Raw genomic sequence first — 22,409 nt, forward strand, 5'->3', positions numbered from 1 at the left:
AGCATCACACAAGTACGGACGTCATGCGTCACGGACGTCCTTCAGAAGGGCGAGAAATTTAAATGGAAGCCAGATTCAGGGAGCAGCGACACGTGCTGTTCCCTTCCTTGCAATGTTGGCTCCTACTGACCCGGATACCACCCGCAAGCCTCTGGATGTGGCCGCAAGCACCATCAGCCCGGTAAGCCTCCTCTCCTGACTTGGGCAGATTTTGGTGTATGGGTTACGCCTATTATCCACCTTGGGTGCCTGGTGTTGGTGTCTGTTCCTTGGAAGTTTTCTGAACCCCATTTCATTTATTTTTTTAAATTTTGTAGGGTAGAGACAACTCCACCTCCAAGGCAAAAAATCCACTATCTGCAAAAAGTCATTTATCTAAAGCCAAAAAATCACTTTGCCCCAAATGTGCTGAAAAAGTGGTGGCTGGAGAATCTCCTTCCTTCTTAGACTCCATGCGGAGTATGATTCGTGAAGAGGTTAATGCTGCAGTGGAGTCTAGGCTACCTCCCTCTTCACCGCAAGCCTCTACGTCTCAAAAATCCCAGAATTCCCAATTATTCGAGTTGGATTTGGATGAAGGGGAGATTGCTTCTGACAGACTCTAATTCATCTGACGACGGGGCAGGGGAGACCATTGTTTCTCCCGCAAGATACGGTCTCTTAAAAACTATAAGAACTACTATGCACCTGGAGGAGTCTAAATAAAGTCGTTCCATCCAGGATCAGATGTTTCAGGGTGTAGGAAAAATGAAAAGAAGTGTATTTCCGATCCATAATAATGTCAAGGCCCTAATCTCAAGGGAGTGGAAGGATCCCAAAAAGAGAACCGCGATTACAAACACTTTCAAAAGAAAGTATCTATTTTCGGGCTCTGACGCTCCAGTGGCACGGATATCCCAAAAATCCTCCCTCCCGTTTGAGGACATGGGATTACTTCGGGATCCAATGGATAAGAAGTGTGAGAACCTACTGAAAAAGGCTTGGGAAGTAGATACAGCTATGTTCAGACCAAGCATTGCATCGACCTATACCACCAGATCCCTATTTGTATGGCTTAAATCAGCTAGAGAATCATCTTCCAGCAGTAACCCCAAGGGAAGAGATTTTGGCCTCATTGCCCATGCTTAAACAAGCCTCAAATTTTCTGGCCGACGCCTTGGCAGATTTAGTCAGGTTCTCAGCAAGATCAGCTGCTATTTCAAATGCCGCCCGCAGGGCCGTATGGCTCCGCTCTTGGTCAGGAGATGCTGGTTCGAAAAACCGGGTATGTTCCATCCCATGTGAGGGGGATAGGCTTTTTGGGTCAGTGTTGGATGACGATTTAGAGCAAGCTTCCGATAAGAAAGATTTTCCCACTGACTCAAAATATTTTCATCAGAGACTCCTTTCGTAGGAAGCCTAAACCAGAACAAAAGAAGCGAGAGTACTCAAGATGGCAATCATCAAGAGGAAGAAACAAGGGATTCCTCTTCAATCCTGACAACTCGTCAAAAGCCGCTCAATGACAAAGGCCAGGTGGGGGCAAGATTAAAAAATGTTGTTCCACAATGGAGAGATATAGGAACCTACCCTTGGATACTAGCTGCCATTCTAAGGGGTTTCATGCTAGAATTCAGCACTTACCCACCAGACCACTTTATCGTCAACAAACCGTTGGCAAAGAAAGAGGAACAGTCTTCCCTAGAGGCAGAGATAACCAACTTAATTCAAAAAGAGGTCCTGCTACTAGTTCCAGAAAGAGAGCAACAGCAAGGATTTTATTCCCGTTTTTTTTTTTTTTAATGAATGCACATGTCGCTGCTCCCTGAATCTGGCTTCCATTTAAATTTCCCAGCCTTCTGAAGAATGTCCGTGACACATGACGTCCATACATGTGCAATGCCATAGAGCCATGACACACGCAACTCCCACAATCCAGAACGACACTCTCCAACGTCCGGGAGTCTCTGCCCATCGGAATGCCGCAAGAATGCCCTGCGCTCCTCCAACGGAGAATACAGGATAGAGCCCGGGCTGGCTCCAACAGGACTTATGGCAGAGGTACAGGGAGGGGAGGAGACGCGTCCCCGGAGTCCCTGTCCACTGCAACGGCCCTCCCCCAAGTGGGAAGGCAAGAAGAGACCAGGCCGTGTGGTTGAAATTTTTTGCAAACCTGCCCTGGAAGACAGGAGCTTCCATGCTATTCGGAGCAGGAAACACTGATTAGGTAAGGGGCAGAGGCCCCTTTTAAAGTTGGAGCTTCCGTGTCGTTTCCTGTCCTGGAGGCGGGGAGAACCCTCCTGTCAGTGCCGTTGGGCGAGGCAGCGGGGAAAATTCTAGTTATAGTCCGGTGAGAATAGTGTCTGAAATCCACAAGTTGCAAGAACTTTGAGACCAGGCAGGGAAAAAGTTTTAATCTGCCCCCTACCTGACCTCGGGCGTCATTGCTGATCCCGTTTCTTCTTTTTGTCTCCAAAGGGCTGGTTGAAGAAAACATTTCTTCCTATTCTTTGGGTTTTAAATCTATCATGCCTTGATTTTTTGTCTCCTTTTCTGTTATTCCTACAGGAACGACAAGGAAAGCGGAATCTACTTCATGAGGAGAAGGAACCATTTTATCCGCTGCTTTGTCTAGTAGGTCATCTAGAGCCGGCCCAAAAACATATTCCCCTTCACACGGACCACCACGTGGCTTGTTCCCTTTGTTTATGGGACGTCACCAACCCAGTTTTTAAGCCAGAGCGCTCTACTAGCAGAATTTGATAATGCAGCGGATCTAGCCACCAATCTTACAGGATCGGCCGAGGCATTGGCCAAGAAATCTGCCGCTTTTTTCATAGTGGGCAAAGAAGCGAATATCTCTTCCCTAGGACATTTATTTTTATTTCTTTTCTAGCTCAGAGAGCCAGACCATAAGGGAACGGGCCGTACACGTGGAAGCAATACTTGGTCTAAAGGAGGAGGGTGACTCCTCCCAGGCTCCTTTTAAAAAAGCCTCAGCTTTCTTATCTAAAGGGTCCCCAAGTACCCCCATATCATAAAAGGGAAGGGCCGTTTTCCTAGTGACTAGATATAGCCACATCCATTCTAGGCGCCTTATGTCTGAACTTTCTGTTTCATATCACTGGTATGAAAATGGCGTTTAAGGAGATGGATCTAGTGTGCGATTGCTCAGTATTGGGGCGCTGTAGCAGAGTATTTCAGGGGAATAATGTGCCGGTGTCGGACAGCAGGAGCACAGGACACAACGCCATGCTCACATCCAGCAGATGGCCACGTTGGCTGTATCTTCTGGCCGTTACCACTCATGCTCGCCACACACGGCTCCTCGCTGCATCCTCCATCGCTCCCAGTACAACTGGTCAGACTGGGGGCAATGGACTAATTATATGAGGTGAACGAGCAGCACCCAGTACGGACCACCGGCCCGGCTGCTGAACAAGCAACTCCTGCACACCTTGGTTATAAAATACTTTTTTACATTTTATTGTTGGGTTTATACACTAAAAAAGTAATAAATACCATAAAAAGCAAGTAATTGAGGCACTTAACTCCCCGCAGTGGGAGGGCACGCTTGCCACACCGCGGGGTCACATACTACTACCTTCTCTCCCACAAGGCACAGGCCACGTCCTGAAGACACCGTACTCATCTGTGATCCCTGGGAGAAGGAGCCATCAGGTTCACAGCCACAGCATTACATAGGTATAACATGTCAGTAACATAAGCTTAAACCGCTCGTACAAGTCCCTCCCCTCCCCCACCTAACGCTGAGGGAGGAACAAAACAAGAACACTGCTAATATGGAGAAACAATAATACTTCATAGTAACGGCGGCGTCCGTACCGTCTGCTCTACGTCATACATGTGCGCGTATATAATTAGTGTCCGAGGCCGATAGAGGTCTCCACGTCCTCGCGTACCTTAATAAAGATGGCTCCTGACCAGAGCCACCATCTCAGATGCTAGTTTTGGTCATTGGGTATAAATGGTGGACTTTTTCGTCCCGAATTCCTCACCATCGGCCTCTACACTCGTCTAGAAGATGACTGAAATGTATTGGTTTTAATGGCCGCACAGACTTACAGCTCCTCCCCCTCGTCACATGACATCGACAAAAAACTCGCTGGGGTTGCCCATGGCCATGTGAAAGGACTGGCGGCTGGCCGTCAGCTCAGGAGGAACGGATGCCAGGTCTCGAACAAGAGGCGGAGCTCCAGGAGGAACGGAAGAGGAAGGGCATGAGGATGGTGGAGGGAGAGGCGGGGGAGGCATCATCATCAGCATCATGGGGTTGTAGGACAGCGGGACCCCCGGAGCATGATACGAGTGCACAGAGGGAGGGTGGTGAGCAGCTTGAGAGCGAGCGGATGCGGAGCGTTCACTGGGGGGCCCAGCCTCCCCACCTCTCCTCAGGCTGCTCCGGGTGGAGTATTCAGACTCGCTACCAGAGCCGGACTTGGAGTCTCCTCCACCTGCAGAACGATCCTCCTTCTGGACACCGCGACCCCCATCACTGCGTGTAGAGCCACTGCTCCTGCTCCCTGTGGAGGAAACAAAAGGATTCACACACCGTTTTCAGAGCTCAGTTACTCGGCAGCACCAGCCAAACTGACTGGATTCTGAGGAGCAACTAGGGCTCTAGTGACAATGGCGTCCTCGTGGAACGTTCTGGAGGCTGTGGGCACTCACCTTCACTATGCTGGCTTCCAGCACTGCCCAGGCCATAGCTGTAGGAGGACAGCTCGTGGTAGGCAGGCGGCTGGGCGCTGTACGGATGGGGGGCAGGATACTGATAGGAGAAGGTGGGAAGAAGAGGCCATGGTGATGCTCCAGGAAGAGGCAGAGGAGCCAGTGTGTCCTGGTCAGATGCTCCACTCGACCCATCATTATCATTAAGGGACAGGTTGGCCATGTCTGAGAAAGTAGAGGACAGCAACATGACTACCGCGGCCCTCACAGGCACAGCCACCATACTGCAACACAACAGACACTCACAGTTCTCGCAGCTGGTCAGGTCACCAAAGATGTAGTAGCACTGCTCGGAGAAGGTGATCTTATTGACCGTGTGACGGATGAATCCGGCCTTCAGCAAATTGCTGGCAAATTTCCGAGCCTCGCGTCGGTCCTGGAAGCCTTCAACGTGGTGATACAACCAGTCCACCACATCTGAACCTGAGGGAGGGCCCGGAAGGCAACATGAGCTTTGTACAGGCAGTCTACATTACCCTCCTCCATCCCTCACCAGGATCACAGGTTGCGTGGACACTCACCTAGGAAAGCATTGGGGATCGTGATCTTCAGCCACATACGATCTCTAACTTCAAGGCCAGATTCGGGAGAGGCCATGACCTTGACCACAGAGGCCAAATCTGTATGTATGGAGAGGCTGAAGAGAGACACTGGAGGGAGGGCATGAGAGACTGCAAATAGAGAGAGAGTCAGTAAGGAGAGCACTACCTCAGAACATGTATGACACACGTGGAGCACACTCACGTTCAGTCTCGGTCACAGATGTGCTGGAGTTCATACTACTCATGGATGCACTGCCCGGATACACGGGGAACGAGCCGCTCATGGCAACAGAGTGAGACACCCAGGCTGCAGGGTCGATTGGCTGAATGGGCTCATCTACAAAGAAGAACCACCTGTCAAAAGGGGAGGCGGCGAGGGAGAGACAGAGGGGAGGCGGCGAGGGAGAGACAGAGGGGAGGCGGCGAGGGAGAGACAGAGGGGAGGCGGCGAGGGAGAGACAGAGGGGAGGCGGCGAGGGAGAGACAGAGGGGAGGCGGCGAGGGAGAGACAGAGGGGAGGCGGCGAGGGAGAGACAGAGGGGAGGCGGCGAGGGAGAGACAGAGGGGAGGCGGCGAGGGAGAGACAGAGGGGAGGCGGCGAGGGAGAGACAGAGGGGAGGCGGCGAGGGAGAGACAGAGGGGAGGCGGCGAGGGAGAGACAGAGGGGAGGCGGCGAGGGAGAGACAGAGGGGAGGCGGCGAGGGAGAGACAGAGGGGAGGCGGGAGAGAGAGTGATGAGGAATGTAAGAGGAGTTGAAGACCACGAGGGATGGGAGAGAAGAAGGGGGCTTGGAATGGAGCGATGAGAGAAGAGGAAGTACTCACTGCGTGGCAGAGTGAAGTAACCCTGCGGAGATGGATCCCAGCATTTTGCCACAGTTAAGACAATCGGCCTGAAAGACAGTTACAAAAAAATTACCCAGAAGCTGTGAGACCCCCAAGCCAAGGCTGTAAGACCCCACCTCCATTCTCCACTCCTGCCCCTACATATATAACCGTACACCTCACCTCCATCCTCCACTTCTGCCCCTACATATATAACCGTACACCTCACCTCCATTCTCCACTCCTGCCCCTACATATATAACCGTACACCTCACCTCCATCCTCCACTCCTGCCCCTACATATATAACCGTACACCTCACCGCCATCCTCCACTCCTGCCCCTACATATATAACCGTACACCTCACCGCCATCCTCCACTCCTGCCCCTACATATATATGACCGTACACCTCACCGCCATCCTCCACTCCTGCCCCTACATATATATATCCGTACACCTCACTGCCATCCTCCACTCCTGCCCCTACATATATATGACCGTACACCTCACCGCCATCCTCCACTTCTGCCCCTACATATATATATCCGTACACCTCACCGCCATCCTCCACTCCTGCCCCTACATATATAACCGTACACCTCACCGCCATCCTCCACTCCTGCCCCTACATATATAACCGTACACCTCACCGCCATCCTCCACTCCTGCCCCTACATATATATATCCGTACACCTCACCGCCATCCTCCACTCCTGCCCCTACATATATAACCGTACACCTCACCGCCATCCTCCACTCCTGCCCCTACATATATAACCGTACACCTCACCGCCATCCTCCACTCCTGCCCCTACATATATATGACCGTACACCTCACCGCCATCCTCCACTCCTGCCCCTACATATATAACCGTACACCTCACCGCCATCCTCCACTCCTGCCCCTACATATATAACCGTACACCTCACCGCCATCCTCCACTCCTGCCCCTACATATATATATCCGTACACCTCACTGCCATCCTCCACTCCTGCCCCTACATATATATGACCGTACACCTCACCGCCATCCTCCACTTCTGCCCCTACATATATATATCCGTACACCTCACCGCCATCCTCCACTCCTGCCCCTACATATATAACCGTACACCTCACCGCCATCCTCCACTCCTGCCCCTACATATATAACCGTACACCTCACCGCCATCCTCCACTCCTGCCCCTACATATATAACCGTACACCTCACCGCCATCCTCCACTCCTGCCCCTACATATAACCGTACACCTCACCGCCATCCTCCACTCCTGCCCCTACAGATATACAACACCAAAAGCCTCCCCACCATCCTCCACTCCTGCCCCTACAGATATACAACACCAAAAGCCTCCGCTCCCGCCCGCATCGCTAGAGTGACGCCCCTCACGCACCCAGGTTTATGGACGATGTCTCGCAGGACTCGGACGGCGTCATCGTTGCTCATGTTTTCAAAGTTTATGTCATTCACCTGCAAAACAGATCAGAGTCAGCACCAGGAAAGATCATGAGGAGAGCAGAGAACGGGGGCGTGGACTCACCTGCAGCAGCATATCCCCCGGCTCAATCCTCCCGTCAGCGGCTACCGCCCCACCCTTCATTATGGATCCAATGTAAATCCCTCCATCGCCGCGCTCGTTACTCTGCCCCACAATGGAAATGCCGAGGAAGTTGTACTTCTCTGCAGGTAAACAGGACAGCAGAGTGAGGAGGGGGCCCTGGACCCCACAGGACAGCAGAGTGAGGAGGGGGCCCAACAGGACAGCAGAGTGAGGAGGGGGCCCAACAGGACAGCAGAGTGAGGAGGGGGCCCCCGCCCCAATACATGACATACAGGACCCACACTCACCCATGTTTAATGTCACAGTGATGATGTTCAGGGACATGGTGGAGTCGGTCACACTGCTGAGCGAGGACGCCTGAAAGACACAGAGACAGCGGCTGTAGAGGAGCAGTGCGGGGGATGGGCATTACAGCACTCGACACTCTGCTCACCCTCTCCAGGCGCGGGGGCCGCAGCTTACGCCTTCGGCGGTGACGTTTCAGCAAACGAGACGCGCTGCTCTGCTCAGTAGAACTGCTGAACCTAAAGGGAGCGAAACAGAGGTTCCAACATCAGAAAACAGCCCCCAATAGAGAGCAGCGCATGCTGGGAGCACAGACCCCGGACATGAGAACCCTTCGGGGCGCAGCACATGCTGGGAGCACAGACCCCGGACATGAGCGCCCCCAATAGAGAGCAGCGCATGCTGGGAGCACAGACCCCGGACATGAGCGCCCCGTAGAGAGCAGCGCATGCTGGGAGCACAGACCCCGGACATGAGCGCCCCGTAGAGAGCAGCGCATGCTGGGAGCACAGACCCCGGACATGAGCGCCCCGTAGAGAGCAGCGCATGCTGGGAGCACAGACCCCGGACATGAGAACCCTTCAGGGCGCAGTGCATGCTGGGAGCACAGACCCCGGACATGAGAACCCTTCGGGGCGCAGTGCATGCTGGGAGCACAGACCCCGGACATGAGCGCCCCGTAGAGAGCAGCGCATGCTGGGAGCACAGACCCCCGACATGAGCGCCCCGTAGAGAGCAGCGCATGCTGGGAGCACAGACCCCGGACATGAGCGCCCCGTAGAGAGCAGCGCATGCTGGGAGCACAGACCCCCGACATGAGCGCCCCGTAGAGAGCAGCGCATGCTGGGAGCACAGACCCCGGACATGAGCGCCCCGTAGAGAGCAGCGCATGCTGGGAGCACAGACCCCGGACATGAGAACCCTTCGGGGCGCAGTGCATGCTGGGAGCACAGACCCCGGACATGAGAACCCTTCGGGGCGCAGTGCATGCTGGGAGCACAGACCCCGGACATGAGCGCCCCGTAGAGAGCAGCGCATGCTGGGAGCACAGACCCCCGACATGAGCGCCCCGTAGAGAGCAGCGCATGCTGGGAGCACAGACCCCGGACATGAGCGCCCCGTAGAGAGCAGCGCATGCTGGGAGCACAGACCCCCGACATGAGCGCCCCGTAGAGAGCAGCGCATGCTGGGAGCACAGACCCCGGACATGAGCGCCCCGTAGAGAGCAGCGCATGCTGGGAGCACAGACCCCGGACATGAGAACCCTTCGGGGCGCAGTGCATGCTGGGAGCACAGACCCCGGACATGAGAACCCTTCGGGGCGCAGTGCATGCTGGGAGCACAGACCCCGGACATGAGAACCCTTCGGGGCGCAGTGCATGCTGGGAGCACAGACCCCGGACATGAGCGCCCCGTAGAGAGCAGCGCATGCTGGGAGCACAGACCCCGGACATGAGCGCCCCATAGAGAGCAGCGCATGCTGGGAGCACAGACCCCGGACATGAGCGCCCCGTAGAGAGCAGCGCATGCTGGGAGCACAGACCCCGGACATGAGCGCCCCGTAGAGAGCAGCGCATGCTGGGAGCACAGACCCCGGACATGAGCGCCCCGTAGAGAGCAGCGCATGCTGGGAGCACAGACCCCGGACATGAGCGCCCCGTAGAGAGCAGCGCATGCTGGGAGCACAGACCCCGGACATGAGAACCCTTCGGGGCGCAGTGCATGCTGGGAGCACAGACCCCGAACATGAGCGCCCCGTAGAGAGCAGCGCATGCTGGGAGCACAGACCCCGGACATGAGAACCCTTCGGGGCGCAGTGCATGCTGGGAGCACAGACCCCGGACATGAGAACCCCGTAGAGAGCAGTGCATGCTGGGAGCACAGACCCCGGACATGAGAACCCTTCGGGGCGCAGTGCATGCTGGGAGCACAGACCCCCGACATGAGCGCCCCGTAGAGAGCAGTGCATGCTGGGAGCACAGACCCCGGACATGAGAACCCTTCGGGGCGCAGTGCATGCTGGGAGCACAGACCCCGGACATGAGCGCCCTGTAGAGAGCAGCACATGCTGGGAGCACAGACCCCGGACATGAGCGCTCCGTAGAGAGCAGCGCATGCTGGGAGCACAGACCCCGGACATGAGCGCCCCGTAGAGAGCAGTGCATGCTGGGAGCACAGACCCCGGACATGAGCGCCCCGTAGAGAGCAGTGCATGCTGGGAGCACAGACCCCGGACATGAGAACCCCGTAGAGAGCAGCGCATGCTGGGAGCACAGACCCCGGACATGAGAACCCTTCGGGGCGCAGTGCATGCTGGGAGCACAGACCCCGGACATGAGAACCCTTCGGGGCGCAGTGCATGCTGGGAGCACAGACCCCGAACATGAGCGCCCCGTAGAGAGCAGCGCATGCTGGGAGCACAGACCCCGGACATGAGAACCCTTCGGGGCGCAGTGCATGCTGGGAGATGGGCTTGGTACCTGCTCATGGTGTCGTCCTCCTCAGAGTCACAGATGCTGGTCTCTATCTCACTGGTCAGGAGGGTTGAGGACGACTCGTACCCGGACAGGTGACGATCAATGCGACCATTCACGGCCCGGACGCCTGCTGCAACGAAACCAGCATAATCAGCACCTGGAGGGACCTCAAAAGGGCATCCCAAAACGCTTCCCCCCGCCACCTGGAGAAGACTAGATCTCTTCCTGTCACCTTGGTCTCCACTTTCTCTCCTCCGCGGCCGCTCCCGGCGTACAGACACCACAGAGTCCGTCTCCGTCTCCTGGTCCAGGTTCTCGGCGCTGTCAGACACCAGAGGACTGAAAGCGACAAATCCTTATAATCCGACCACAACATCACACCGCGCGATACACGGGTCAGGTGGGGGGTGGTGGGACAGCCGCGCCAATACACGGGTCAGGTGGGACAGCCGCGCCAATACACGGGTCAGGTGGGACAGCCGCGCCAATACACGGGTCAGGTGGGACAGCCGCGCCAATACACGGGTCAGGTGGGACAGCCGCGCCAATACACGGGGCAGGTGGGACAGCCGCGCCAATACACGGGTCAGGTGGGACAGCCGCGCCAATACACGGGTCAGGTGGGACAGCCGCGCCAATACACGGGTCAGGTGGGACAGCCGCGCCAATACACGGGTCAGGTGGGACAGCCGCGCCAATACACGGGTCAGTGGGACAGGCGCGCCAATACACGGGTCAGGTGGGACAGGCGCGCCAATACACGGGTCAAGTGGGGGATGGGGGAACAGCCGCACCAACACACGGATCAGGTGGGGGATGGGGAACAGCCGCACCAACACACGGATCAGGTGGGGGATGGGGGAACAGCCGCCCCAACACACGGTTCAGGTGGGAGGTGGGGGGAACAGCCGCGCCAATACACGGGTCAGGTGGGGGGTGGGGGAACAGCCGCGCCAATACACGGGTCAGGTGGGGGGTGGGGGAACAGCCGCGCCAATACACGGGTCAGGTGGGGGGTGGGGGAACAGCCGCGCCAATACACGGGTCAGGTGGGAACAGCCGCGCCAATACACGGGTCAGGTGGGAACAGCCGCGCCAATACACGGGTCAGGTGGGACAGCCGCGCCAATACACGGGTCAGGTGGGACAGCCGCGCCAATACACGGGTCAGGTGGGACAGCCGCGCCAATACACGGGTCAGGTGGGACAGCCGCGCCAATACACGGGTCAGGTGGGACAGCCGCGCCAATACACGGGTCAGGTGGGACAGCCGCGCCAATACACGGGTCAGGTGGGACAGCCGCGCCAATACACGGGTCAGGTGGGGGGTGGGGGAACAGCCTCGCCAATACACGGGTCAGGTGGGAACAGCCGCGCCAATACACGGGTCAGGTGGGACAGCCGCGCCAATACACGGGTCAGGTGGGACAGCCGCGCCAATACACGGGTCAGGTGGGACAGCCGCGCCAATACACGGGTCAGGTGGGACAGCCGCGCCAATACACGGGTCAGGTGGGACAGCCGCGCCAATACACGGGTCAGGTGGGACAGCCGCGCCAATACACGGGTCAGGTGGGACAGCCGCGCCAATACACGGGTCAGGTGGGACAGCCGCGCCAATACACGGGTCAGGTGGGACAGCCGCGCCAATACACGGGTCAGGTGGGACAGCCGCGCCAATACACGGGTCAGGTGGGACAGCCGCGCCAATACACGGGTCAGGTGGGACAGCCGCGCCAATACACGGGTCAGGTGGGACAGCCGCGCCAATACACGGGTCAGGTGGGACAGCCGCGCCAATACACGGGTCAGGTGGGACAGCCGCGCCAATACACGGGTCAGGTGGGACAGCCGCGCCAATACACGGGTCAGGTGGGACAGCCGCGCCAATACACGGGTCAGGTGGGACAGCCGCGCCAATACACGGGTCAGGTGGGACAGCCGCGCCAATACACGGGTCAGGTGGGACAGCCGCGCCAATACACGGGTCAGGTGGGACAGCCGCGCCAATACACGGGTCAGGTGGGACAGCCGCGCCAATACACGGGTCAGGTGGGACAGCCGCGCCAATACACGGGTCAGGTGGGACAGCCGCGCCAATACACGGGTCAGGTGGGACAGCCGCGCCAATACACGGGTCAGGTGGGGGGTGGGGGAACAGCCTCGCCAATACACGGGTCAGGTGGGAACAGCCGCGCCAATACACGGGTCAGGTGGGTGGTGGGGGAACAGCCGCGCCAATACACGGGTCAGGTGGGGGGTGGGGGAACAGCCGCGCCAATACACGGGTCAGGTGGGGGGTGGGGGAACAGCCGCGCCAATACACGGGTCAGGTGGGAACAGCCGCGCCAATACACGGGTCAGGTGGGGGGTGGGGTAACAGCCGCGCCAATACATGGGTCAGGTGGGAACAGCCGCGCCAACACACGGTTCAGGTGGGGGGCGGGGGGGGGGGGGGGGTGGAACAGCCGCGCCAATAGACGGGTCAGGTGGGGGAGGACAGCCGCGCCAATACACGGGTCAGGGGGGGGGGGGAACAGCGGATGGACTTGGGGAGGTGATGCTGAGGGGTCATCTTTGCAGATGGAGGAGAAGGGGCAGTATGTACTCACTGGAAGGAGGGGGGCCTCGAGTCCCCAATGCCACTGGTTCTCTCTGCCGGGGGCGGTGGCAGTGGAGGCGGCACCGGGGAAGGCTCAGGTCTGATATCTGGAGGAGGGGGTGGAGCCGGCTCAGGAGGCGCGTTCTCAGCAGATACCAGCTGTCGTGGAATAAAAAGGGTTAATTACATCAGCATAGCGGGGAAGGGGGAGAAGACAACGGTCCAAAACAGACTCACCCAGGACACCACACGGCCGTTAAAACACGGCAGCTTAGCGTTATCATCCGAGATCTCCTCCTTCACCACCCTGCAGACAAGCAGACATCATGTCAAGATGGCGGAAAATGGGTGGAGCTAGAGCAGAAGGAGACCGCGGGAAAAGCAGCCAGCTGTAATATCCCATCCCGGGAGCGGAAGGGGGAAGAGGGAGCGGAAGGCGGAAGAGGGAGCGGAAGAGGGAGCGGAAGAGGGAGCGGAAGAGGGAGCGGAAGAGGGAGCGGAAGAGGGAGCGGAAGAGGGAGCGGAAGAGGGAGCGGAAGAGGGAGCGGAAGAGGGAGCGGAAGAGGGAGCGGAAGAGGGAGCGGAAGAGGGAGCGGAAGGGGGAGCGGAAGGGGGAAGAGGGAGCGGAAGGGGGAAGAGGGAGCGGAAGGGGGAAGAGGGAGCGGAAGGGGGAAGAGGGAGCGGAAGGGGGAAGAGGGAGCGGAAGGGGGAAGAGGGAGCGGAAGGGGGAAGAGGGAGCGGAAGGGGGAAGGGGGAAGAGGGGGGGGAAGAGGGAGCGGAAGGGGGAAGAGAGGGGGGGGGCGGAAGGGGGAAGAGAGGGGGGGGCGGAAGGGGGAAGAGAGGGGGGGGCGGAAGGGGGAAGAGAGGGGGGGGCGGAAGGGGGAAGAGAGGGGGGGGCGGAAGGGGGAAGAGAGGGGGGGCGGAAGGGGGAAGAGAGGGGGGGGCGGAAGGGGGAAGAGAGGGGGGGGCGGAAGGGGGAAGAGAGGGGGGGGCGGAAGGGAAGAGAGGGGGGGGGGCGGAAGGGAAGAGAGGGGGGGGCGGAAGGGAAGAGAGGGGGGGGCGGAAGGGAAGAGAGGGGGGGGCGGAAGGGAAGAGAGGGGGGGGGCGGAAGGGAAGAGGAAAAGGCTGAGATGTGGGGGGCTGTAGAGGGGGTAGTTATGGAGATGTGGGGGCTGTAGAGGGGGTAGTTATGGAGATGTGGGGGCTGTAGAGGGGGGTAGTTATGGAGATGTGGGGGGTAGTTATGGAGATGTGGGGGGCTGTAGAGGGGGGCAGTTATGGAGATGTGGGGGGCTGTAGAGGGGGGCAGTTATGGAGATGTGGGGGCTGTAGAGGGGGTAGTTATGGAGATGTGGGGGGTAGTAGTTATGGAGATGTGGGGGGCTGTAGTTATGGAGATGTGGGGGGCTGTAGTTATGGAGATGTGGGGGGCTGTAGTTATGGAGATGTGGGGGGCTGTAGTTATGGAGATGTGGGGGGCTGTAGTTATGGAGATGTGGGGGGCTGTAGTTATGGAGATGTGGGGGGCTGTAGTTATGGAGATGTGGGGGGCTGTAGTTATGGAGATGTGGGGGGCTGTAGTTATGGAGATGTGGGGGGCTGTAGTTATGGAGATGTGGGGGGCTGTAGTTATGGAGATGTGGGGGGCTGTAGTTATGGAGATGTGGGGGGCTGTAGTTATGGAGATGTGGGGGGCTGTAGTTATGGAGATGTGGGGGGCTGTAGTTATGGAGATGTGGGGGGCTGTAGTTATGGAGATGTGGGGGGCTGTAGTTATGGAGATGTGGGGGGCTGTAGTTATGGAGATGTGGGGGGCTGTAGTTATGGAGATGTGGGGGGCTGTAGTTATGGAGATGTGGGGGGTAGTAGTTATGGAGATGCGGGGGGTAGTAGTTATGGAGATGGGGGGCTGTAGTTATGGAGATGCGGGGGGTAGTAGTTATGGAGATGCGGGGGGCTGTAGTTATGGAGATGTGGGGGGCTGTAGTTATGGAGATGGGGGGCTGTAGTTATGGAGATGTGGGGGGGTAGTAGTTATGGAGATGTGGGGGGCTGTAGTTATGGAGATGTGGGGGGCTGTAGTTATGGAGATGTGGGGGGCTGTAGTTATGGAGATGTGGGGGGCTGTAGTTATGGAGATGTGGGGGGCTGTAGTTATGGAGATGTGGGGGGTAGTAGTTATGGAGATGCGGGGGGGATGTAGTTATGGAGATGCGGGGGGTAGTAGTTATGGAGATGTGGTGGCTGTAGTTATGGAGATGTGGGGGGCTGTAGTTATGGAGATGTGGGGGGGTAGTAGTTATGGAGATGTGGGGGGCTGTAGTTATGGAGATGTGGGGGGTAGTAGTTATGGAGATGCGGGGGGCTGTAGTTATGGAGATGCGGGGGGGCTGTAGTTATGGAGATGTGGGGGGCTGTAGTTATGGAGATGTGGGGGGTAGTAGTTATGGAGATGTGGGGGGTAGTAGTTATGGAGATGGGGGGTAGTAGTTATGGAGATGGGGGGCTGTAGTTATGGAGATGTGGGGGGCTGTAGTTATGGAGATGTGGGGGGCTGTAGTTATGGAGATGCGGGGGGGCTGTAGTTATGGAGATGTGGGGGGCTGTAGTTATGGAGATGTGGGGGGTAGTAGTTATGGAGATGTGGGGGGTAGTAGTTATGGAGATGGGGGGTAGTAGTTATGGAGATGGGGGGTAGTAGTTATGGAGATGTGGGGGGCTGTAGTTATGGAGATGTGGGGGGCTGTAGTTATGGAGATGTGGGGGGTAGTAGTTATGGAGATGGGGGGTAGTAGTTATGGAGATGCGGGGGGTAGTAGTTATGGAGATGGGGGGCTGTAGTTATGGAGATGCGGGGGGTAGTAGTTATGTGTTTATCTGGAGGCGGTTACCCGAAGTCCTGGTCCATGGCCTTGAAGAAATACTTGGCATGGCCCCGGCCCAGCGCCGCCTTGAAGTCCCGCAGGCGGATGTCGGCGGCCGGCACGGGCACCTTCACCAGGTACGGCGTCTCCTCCTCGTCCAGGTGGTAGATCACCTTGGTCTCCCCCATTGTGAGGCCTAGCGGAGCCCGGAGCCGCGGCCTCGATTACCTCCCAGCACGGCCGCGTCCCGGGGCCAGCGTCTGACGTCAGAGCGAACGCGCCGAGTACCCGCCTCCTCCGCGCGAGCTCCGCCCAATGCCGTGTAGCAGAGCCATGTGACCCTCCCACTGAGTCGAACACGTCTCATCCACGAGCAAACCCCGCCCAGACCTCAAAAGAACAACAGAAGAAATCTCCGCCCACTTCCCTGGCCACACCCACAAGCGGTGATGTGCTCACTGCTGACCCCCGGAGAGCGGCAGACTGAGGGGAACACCCGAATATAGACCGGACACCCGAAAAAAGCCGGCTACACCCGAATATAGACCGGACACCCGAAAAAAGCCGGCTACACCCGAATATAGACCGGACACCCGAAAAAAGCCGGCTACACCCGAATATAGACCGGACACCCGAAAAAAGCCGGGTACACCCGAATATAGACCGGACACCCGAAAAAAGCCGGCTACACCCGAATATAGACCGGACACCCGAAAAAAGCCGGCTACACCCGAATATAGACCGGACACCCCAATATATATAGACCGGACACCCGAAAATAGCCATGTACACCCCAATATAGACCGTACACCCCAATATATATAGACCGAACACCCCAATATATATAGACCGTACACCCCAATATATATAGACTGTACACCTGAATATATTTAGACCGTACACCCCAATATATATAGACCGTACACCCCAATATATATAGACCGTACACCCCAATATATATAGACCGTACACCTGAATATATATAGACCGTACACCTGAATATATATAGACCGTACACCCCAATATATATAGACCGTACACCTGAATATATATAGACCGTACACCCCAATATATATAGACCGTACACCCCAATATATATAGACCGTACACCCCAATATATATAGACCGTACACCTGAATATATATAGACCGTACACCCCAATATATATAGACCGTACACCCGAATATATATATATAGACCGTACACCCCAATATATATAGACCGTACACCCCAATATATATAGACCGTACTCCCGAATATATATAGACCGTACACCCCAATATATATAGACCGTACACCCGAATATATATATATAGACCGTACACCCCAATATATATAGACCGTACACCCCAATATATATAGACCGTACACCTGAATATATATAGACCGTACACCTGAATATATATAGACCGTACACCCCAATATATATAGACCGTACACCCCAATATATATAGACCGTACACCTGAATATATATAGACCGTACACCCCAATATATATAGACCGTACACCCCAATATATATAGACCGTACACCTGAATATATATAGACCGTACACCCCAATATATATAGACCGTACACCCCAATATATATAGACCGTACACCTGAATATATATAGACCGTACACCCCAATATATATAGACCGTACACCTGAATATATATAGACCGTACACCCCAATATATATAGACCGTACACCCCAATATATATAGACCGTACACCCCAATATATATAGACCGTACACCCCAATATATATAGACCGTACACCCCAATATATATAGACCGTACACCTGAATATATATAGACCGTACACCCCAATATATATAGACCGTACACCTGAATATATATAGACCGTACACCCCAATATATATAGACCGTACACCCCAATATATATAGACCGTACACCCCAATATTTATAGACCGTACACCTGAATATATATAGACCGTACACCCAATATATATAGACCGTACACCCCAATATATATAGACCGTACACCTGAATATATATAGACCGTACACCTGAATATATATAGACCGTACACCCCAATATATATAGACCGTACACCCGAATATATATAGACCGTACACCCCAATATATATAGACCGTACACCCGAATATATATATATAGACCGTACACCCCAATATATATAGACCGTACACCCCAATATATATAGACCGTACACCTGAATATATATAGACCGTACACCCCAATATATATAGACCGTACACCCGAATATATATAGACCGTACACCCCAATATATATAGACCGTACACCCTATATATATAGACCGTACACCTGAATATATATAGACCGTACACCCCAATATATATAGACCGTACACCCGAATATATATAGACCGTACACCCCAATATATATAGACCGTACACCTGAATATATATAGACCGTACACCCGAATATATATAGACCGTACACCCCAATATATATAGACCGTACACCCCATATATATAGACCGTACACCTGAATATATATAGACCGTACACCCGAATATATATAGACCGTACACCCCAATATATATAGACCGTACACCTGAATATATATAGACCGTACACCCGAATATATATAGACCGTACACCCCAATATATATAGACCGTACACCTGAATATATATAGACCGTACACCCGAATATATATAGACCGTACACCCCAATATATATAGACCGTACACCCGAATATATATAGACCGTACACCCGAATATATATAGACCGTACACCCCAATATATATAGACCGTACACCCGAATATATATAGACCGTACACCCCAATATATATAGACCGTACACCCTAATATATATAGACCGTACACCCCATATATATAGACCGTACACCTGAATATATATAGACCGTACACCTGAATATATATAGACCGTACACCCCAATATATATAGACCGTACACCTGAATATATATAGACCGTACACCCCAATATATATAGATCGTACACCTGAATATATATAGACCGTACACCCGAATATATATAGACCGTACACCCCAATATATATAGACCGTACACCTGAATATATATAGACCGTACACCCCAATATATATAGACCGTACACCCGAATATATATAGACCGTACACCCCAATATATATAGACCGTACACCCCAATATATATAGATCGTACACCCCAATATATATAGACCGTACACCCCAATATATATAGACCGTACACCTGAATATATATAGACCGTACACCCCAATATATATAGACCGTACACCCCAATATATATAGATCGTACACCCGAATATATATAGACCGTACACCCGAATATATATAGACCGTACACCCCAATATATATAGACCGTACACCTGAATATATATAGACCGTACACCCGAATATATATAGACCGTACACCCGAATATATATAGACCGTACACCCCAATATATATAGACCGTACACCCCAATATATATAGACCGTACACCCCAATATATATAGACCGTACACCCGAATATATATAGACCGTACACCCCAATATATATAGACCGTACACCTGAATATATATAGACCGTACACCCGAATATATATAGACCGTACACCCGAATATATATAGACCGTACACCCCAATATATATAGACCGTACACCTGAATATATATAGACCGTACACCCCAATATATATAGACCGTACACCCCAATATATATATATAGACCGTACACCCGAATATATATAGACCGTACACCCGAATATATATAGACCGTACACCCCAATATATATAGACCGTACACCCCAATATATATAGACCGTACACCCCAATATATATAGACCGTACACCTGAATATATATAGACCGTACACCCGAATATATATAGACCGTACACCCCAATATATATAGACCGTACACCCGAATATATATAGACCGTACACCCCAATATATATAGACCGTACACCCGAATATATATAGACCGTACACCCGAATATATATAGACCGTACTCCCGAATATATATAGACCGTACACCCCAATATATATAGACCGTAAACCTGAAAATATATAGACCGTACACCCCAATATATATAGACCGTACACCCCAATATATATAGACCGTACACCTGAATATATATAGACCGTACACCCCAATATATATAGACCGTACACCCCAATATATATAGACCGTAAACCTGAATATATATAGACCGTACACCCCAATATATAAAGACCGTACACCCCAATATATATAGACCGTACACCCCAATATATATAGACCGTACACCCCAATATATATAGACCGTAAACCTGAATATATATAGACCGTACACCTGAATATATATAGACCGTACACCCCAATATATATATATATAGACCGTACACCCCATATATATATATAGACCGTACACCCCAATATATATAGACCGTACACCCCAATATATATAGACCGTACACCCCAATATATATAGACCGTACTCCCGAATATATATAGACCGTACACCCCAATATATATAGACCGTACACCCCAATATATATAGACCGTACACCCCAATATATATAGACCGTACACCCCAATATATATAGACCGTACACCCCAATATATATAGACCGTACACCCCAATATATATATATAGACCGTATACCCCAATATATATAGACCGTACACCTGAATATATATAGACCGTACACCCCAATATATATAGACCGTACACCCCAATATATATAGACCGTACTCCCGAATATATATAGACCGTACACCCCAATATATAGACCGTACACCCCAATATATATAGACCGTACACCTGAATATATATAGACCGTACACCCGAATATATATAGACCGTACACCCCAATATATATAGACCGTACACCCCAATATATAGACCGTACACCCCAATATATATAGACCGTAAACCTGAATATATATAGACCGTACACCCCAATATATATAGACCGTACACCCCAATATATATAGACCGTACACCCCAATATATATAGACCGTACACCCCAATATATATAGACCGTACACCCCTTATATATAGACCATACACCCCAATATATATAGACCGTACACCCCAATATATATAGACCGTACACCCCAATATATATAGACCGTACACCCCATATATATAGACCGTACACCCCAATATATATAGACCGTACACCCGAATATATATAGACCGTACACCCCAATATATATAGACCGTACACCCCAATATATATAGACCGTACACCCCAATATATATAGACCGTACACCCCAATATATATAGACCGTACACCCCATATATATAGACCGTACACCCCAATATATATAGACCGTACACCCCAATATATATAGACCGTACACCCCAATATATATAGACCGTACACCCCAATATATATAGACCGTACACCTGAATATATATAGACCGTACACCTGAATATATATAGACCGTACACCCCAATATATATAGACCGTACACCCCAATATATATAGACCGTACACCCGAATATATATATATAGACCGTACACCCCATATATATATATAGACCGTACACCCCAATATATATAGACCGTACACCCCAATATATATAGACCGTACACTAGAATATATATAGACCGTACACCCCAATATATATAGACTGTACACCCCAATATATATAGACCGTACACCCCAATATATATAGACCGTACACACCATATATATATAGACCGTATACCCCAATATATATAGACCGTACACCCCAATATATATAGACCGTACACCCCAATATATATAGACCGTACACCCCAATATATATAGACCGTACACACCTTATATATATAGACCGTACACCCCAATATATATAGACCGTACACCCCAATATATATAGACCGTACACCCGAATATATATAGACCGTACACCACAATATATATAGACCGTACACCCGAATATATATAGACCGTACACCTGAATATATATAGACCGTACACCCCAATATATATAGACCGTACACCCCAATATATATAGACCGTACTCCCGAATATATATAGACCGTACACCCCAATATATATAGACCGTACACCTGAATATATATAGACCGTACACCCGAATATATATAGACCGTACACCCCAATATATATAGACCGTACACCCCAATATATATAGACCGTACACCTGAATATATATAGACCGTACACCCCAATATATATAGACCGTACGCTCGAATATATATAGACCGTACACCCCAATATATTTAGACCGTAAACCTGAATATATATAGACCGTACACCCCAATATATATAGACCGTACACCCCAATATATATAGACCGTACACCCCATATATATAGACCGTACACCCCAATATATATAGACCGTACACACCATAAATATATAGACCGTATACCCCAATATATATAGACCGTACACCTGAATATATATAGACCGTACACCCCAATATATATAGACCGTACGCTCGAATATATATAGACCGTACACCCCAATATATTTAGACCGTAAACCTGAATATATATAGACCGTACACCCCAATATATATAGACCGTACACCCCAATATATATAGACCGTACACCCTATATATATAGACCGTACACCC

The 22,409-nt window shown here is 52.5% G+C and overlaps 1 protein-coding gene across 2 annotated transcripts; it reads right to left on the minus strand.

The window, feature by feature from the left end:
- Positions 1 to 3,994: 3,994 nt before the first annotated feature.
- DVL2 (dishevelled segment polarity protein 2) lies at positions 3,995 to 16,189 on the minus strand. Of its 2 annotated transcripts, none has more exons than XM_040415414.1 (15): positions 15,917 to 16,188; positions 13,263 to 13,332; positions 13,036 to 13,184; positions 10,656 to 10,762; positions 10,427 to 10,553; positions 8,095 to 8,185; positions 7,949 to 8,018; positions 7,641 to 7,780; positions 7,494 to 7,570; positions 6,099 to 6,166; positions 5,476 to 5,610; positions 5,253 to 5,402; positions 4,978 to 5,154; positions 4,672 to 4,896; positions 3,995 to 4,523 (listed from the first exon to the last, which is right to left on the minus strand). In XM_040415414.1, the coding sequence occupies exons 1-15, from the start codon at positions 16,075 to 16,077 to the stop codon at positions 4,081 to 4,083; spliced, it is 2,190 nt and encodes a 729-aa protein (XP_040271348.1). In that variant the 5' UTR covers positions 16,078 to 16,188; the 3' UTR covers positions 3,995 to 4,080. The 2 variants fall into 2 exon arrangements, with proteins under 2 accessions (XP_040271348.1, XP_040271349.1); XM_040415415.1 differs by having other exon boundaries at positions 4,081 to 4,523; positions 10,427 to 10,550; positions 15,917 to 16,189.
- Between the last annotated feature and the right edge of the window lie 6,220 nt (positions 16,190 to 22,409).

This window comes from Bufo bufo, chromosome 1 (genome assembly GCF_905171765.1).
Source record: "Bufo bufo chromosome 1, aBufBuf1.1, whole genome shotgun sequence".
In the NCBI taxonomy this organism is placed as follows: Eukaryota; Metazoa; Chordata; class Amphibia; order Anura; family Bufonidae; genus Bufo; species Bufo bufo.

Bases quoted from the DNA above. Each gene is read 5' to 3' on its own strand.
- DVL2 (XM_040415414.1), bottom strand. From the start codon at position 16,077: ATGGGGGAGACCAAGGTGATCTACCACCTGGACGAGGAGGAGACGCCG. The intron at 5,403-5,475 runs GTGAGTGTGCTC...CTCTATTTGCAG, and splicing joins ATCTGTGACCGAGACTGAAC to TCTCTCATGCCCTCCCTCCA. The intron at 4,897-4,977 runs GTGAGTGTCTGT...CTACTTTCTCAG, and splicing joins CCTGACCAGCTGCGAGAACT to ACATGGCCAACCTGTCCCTT.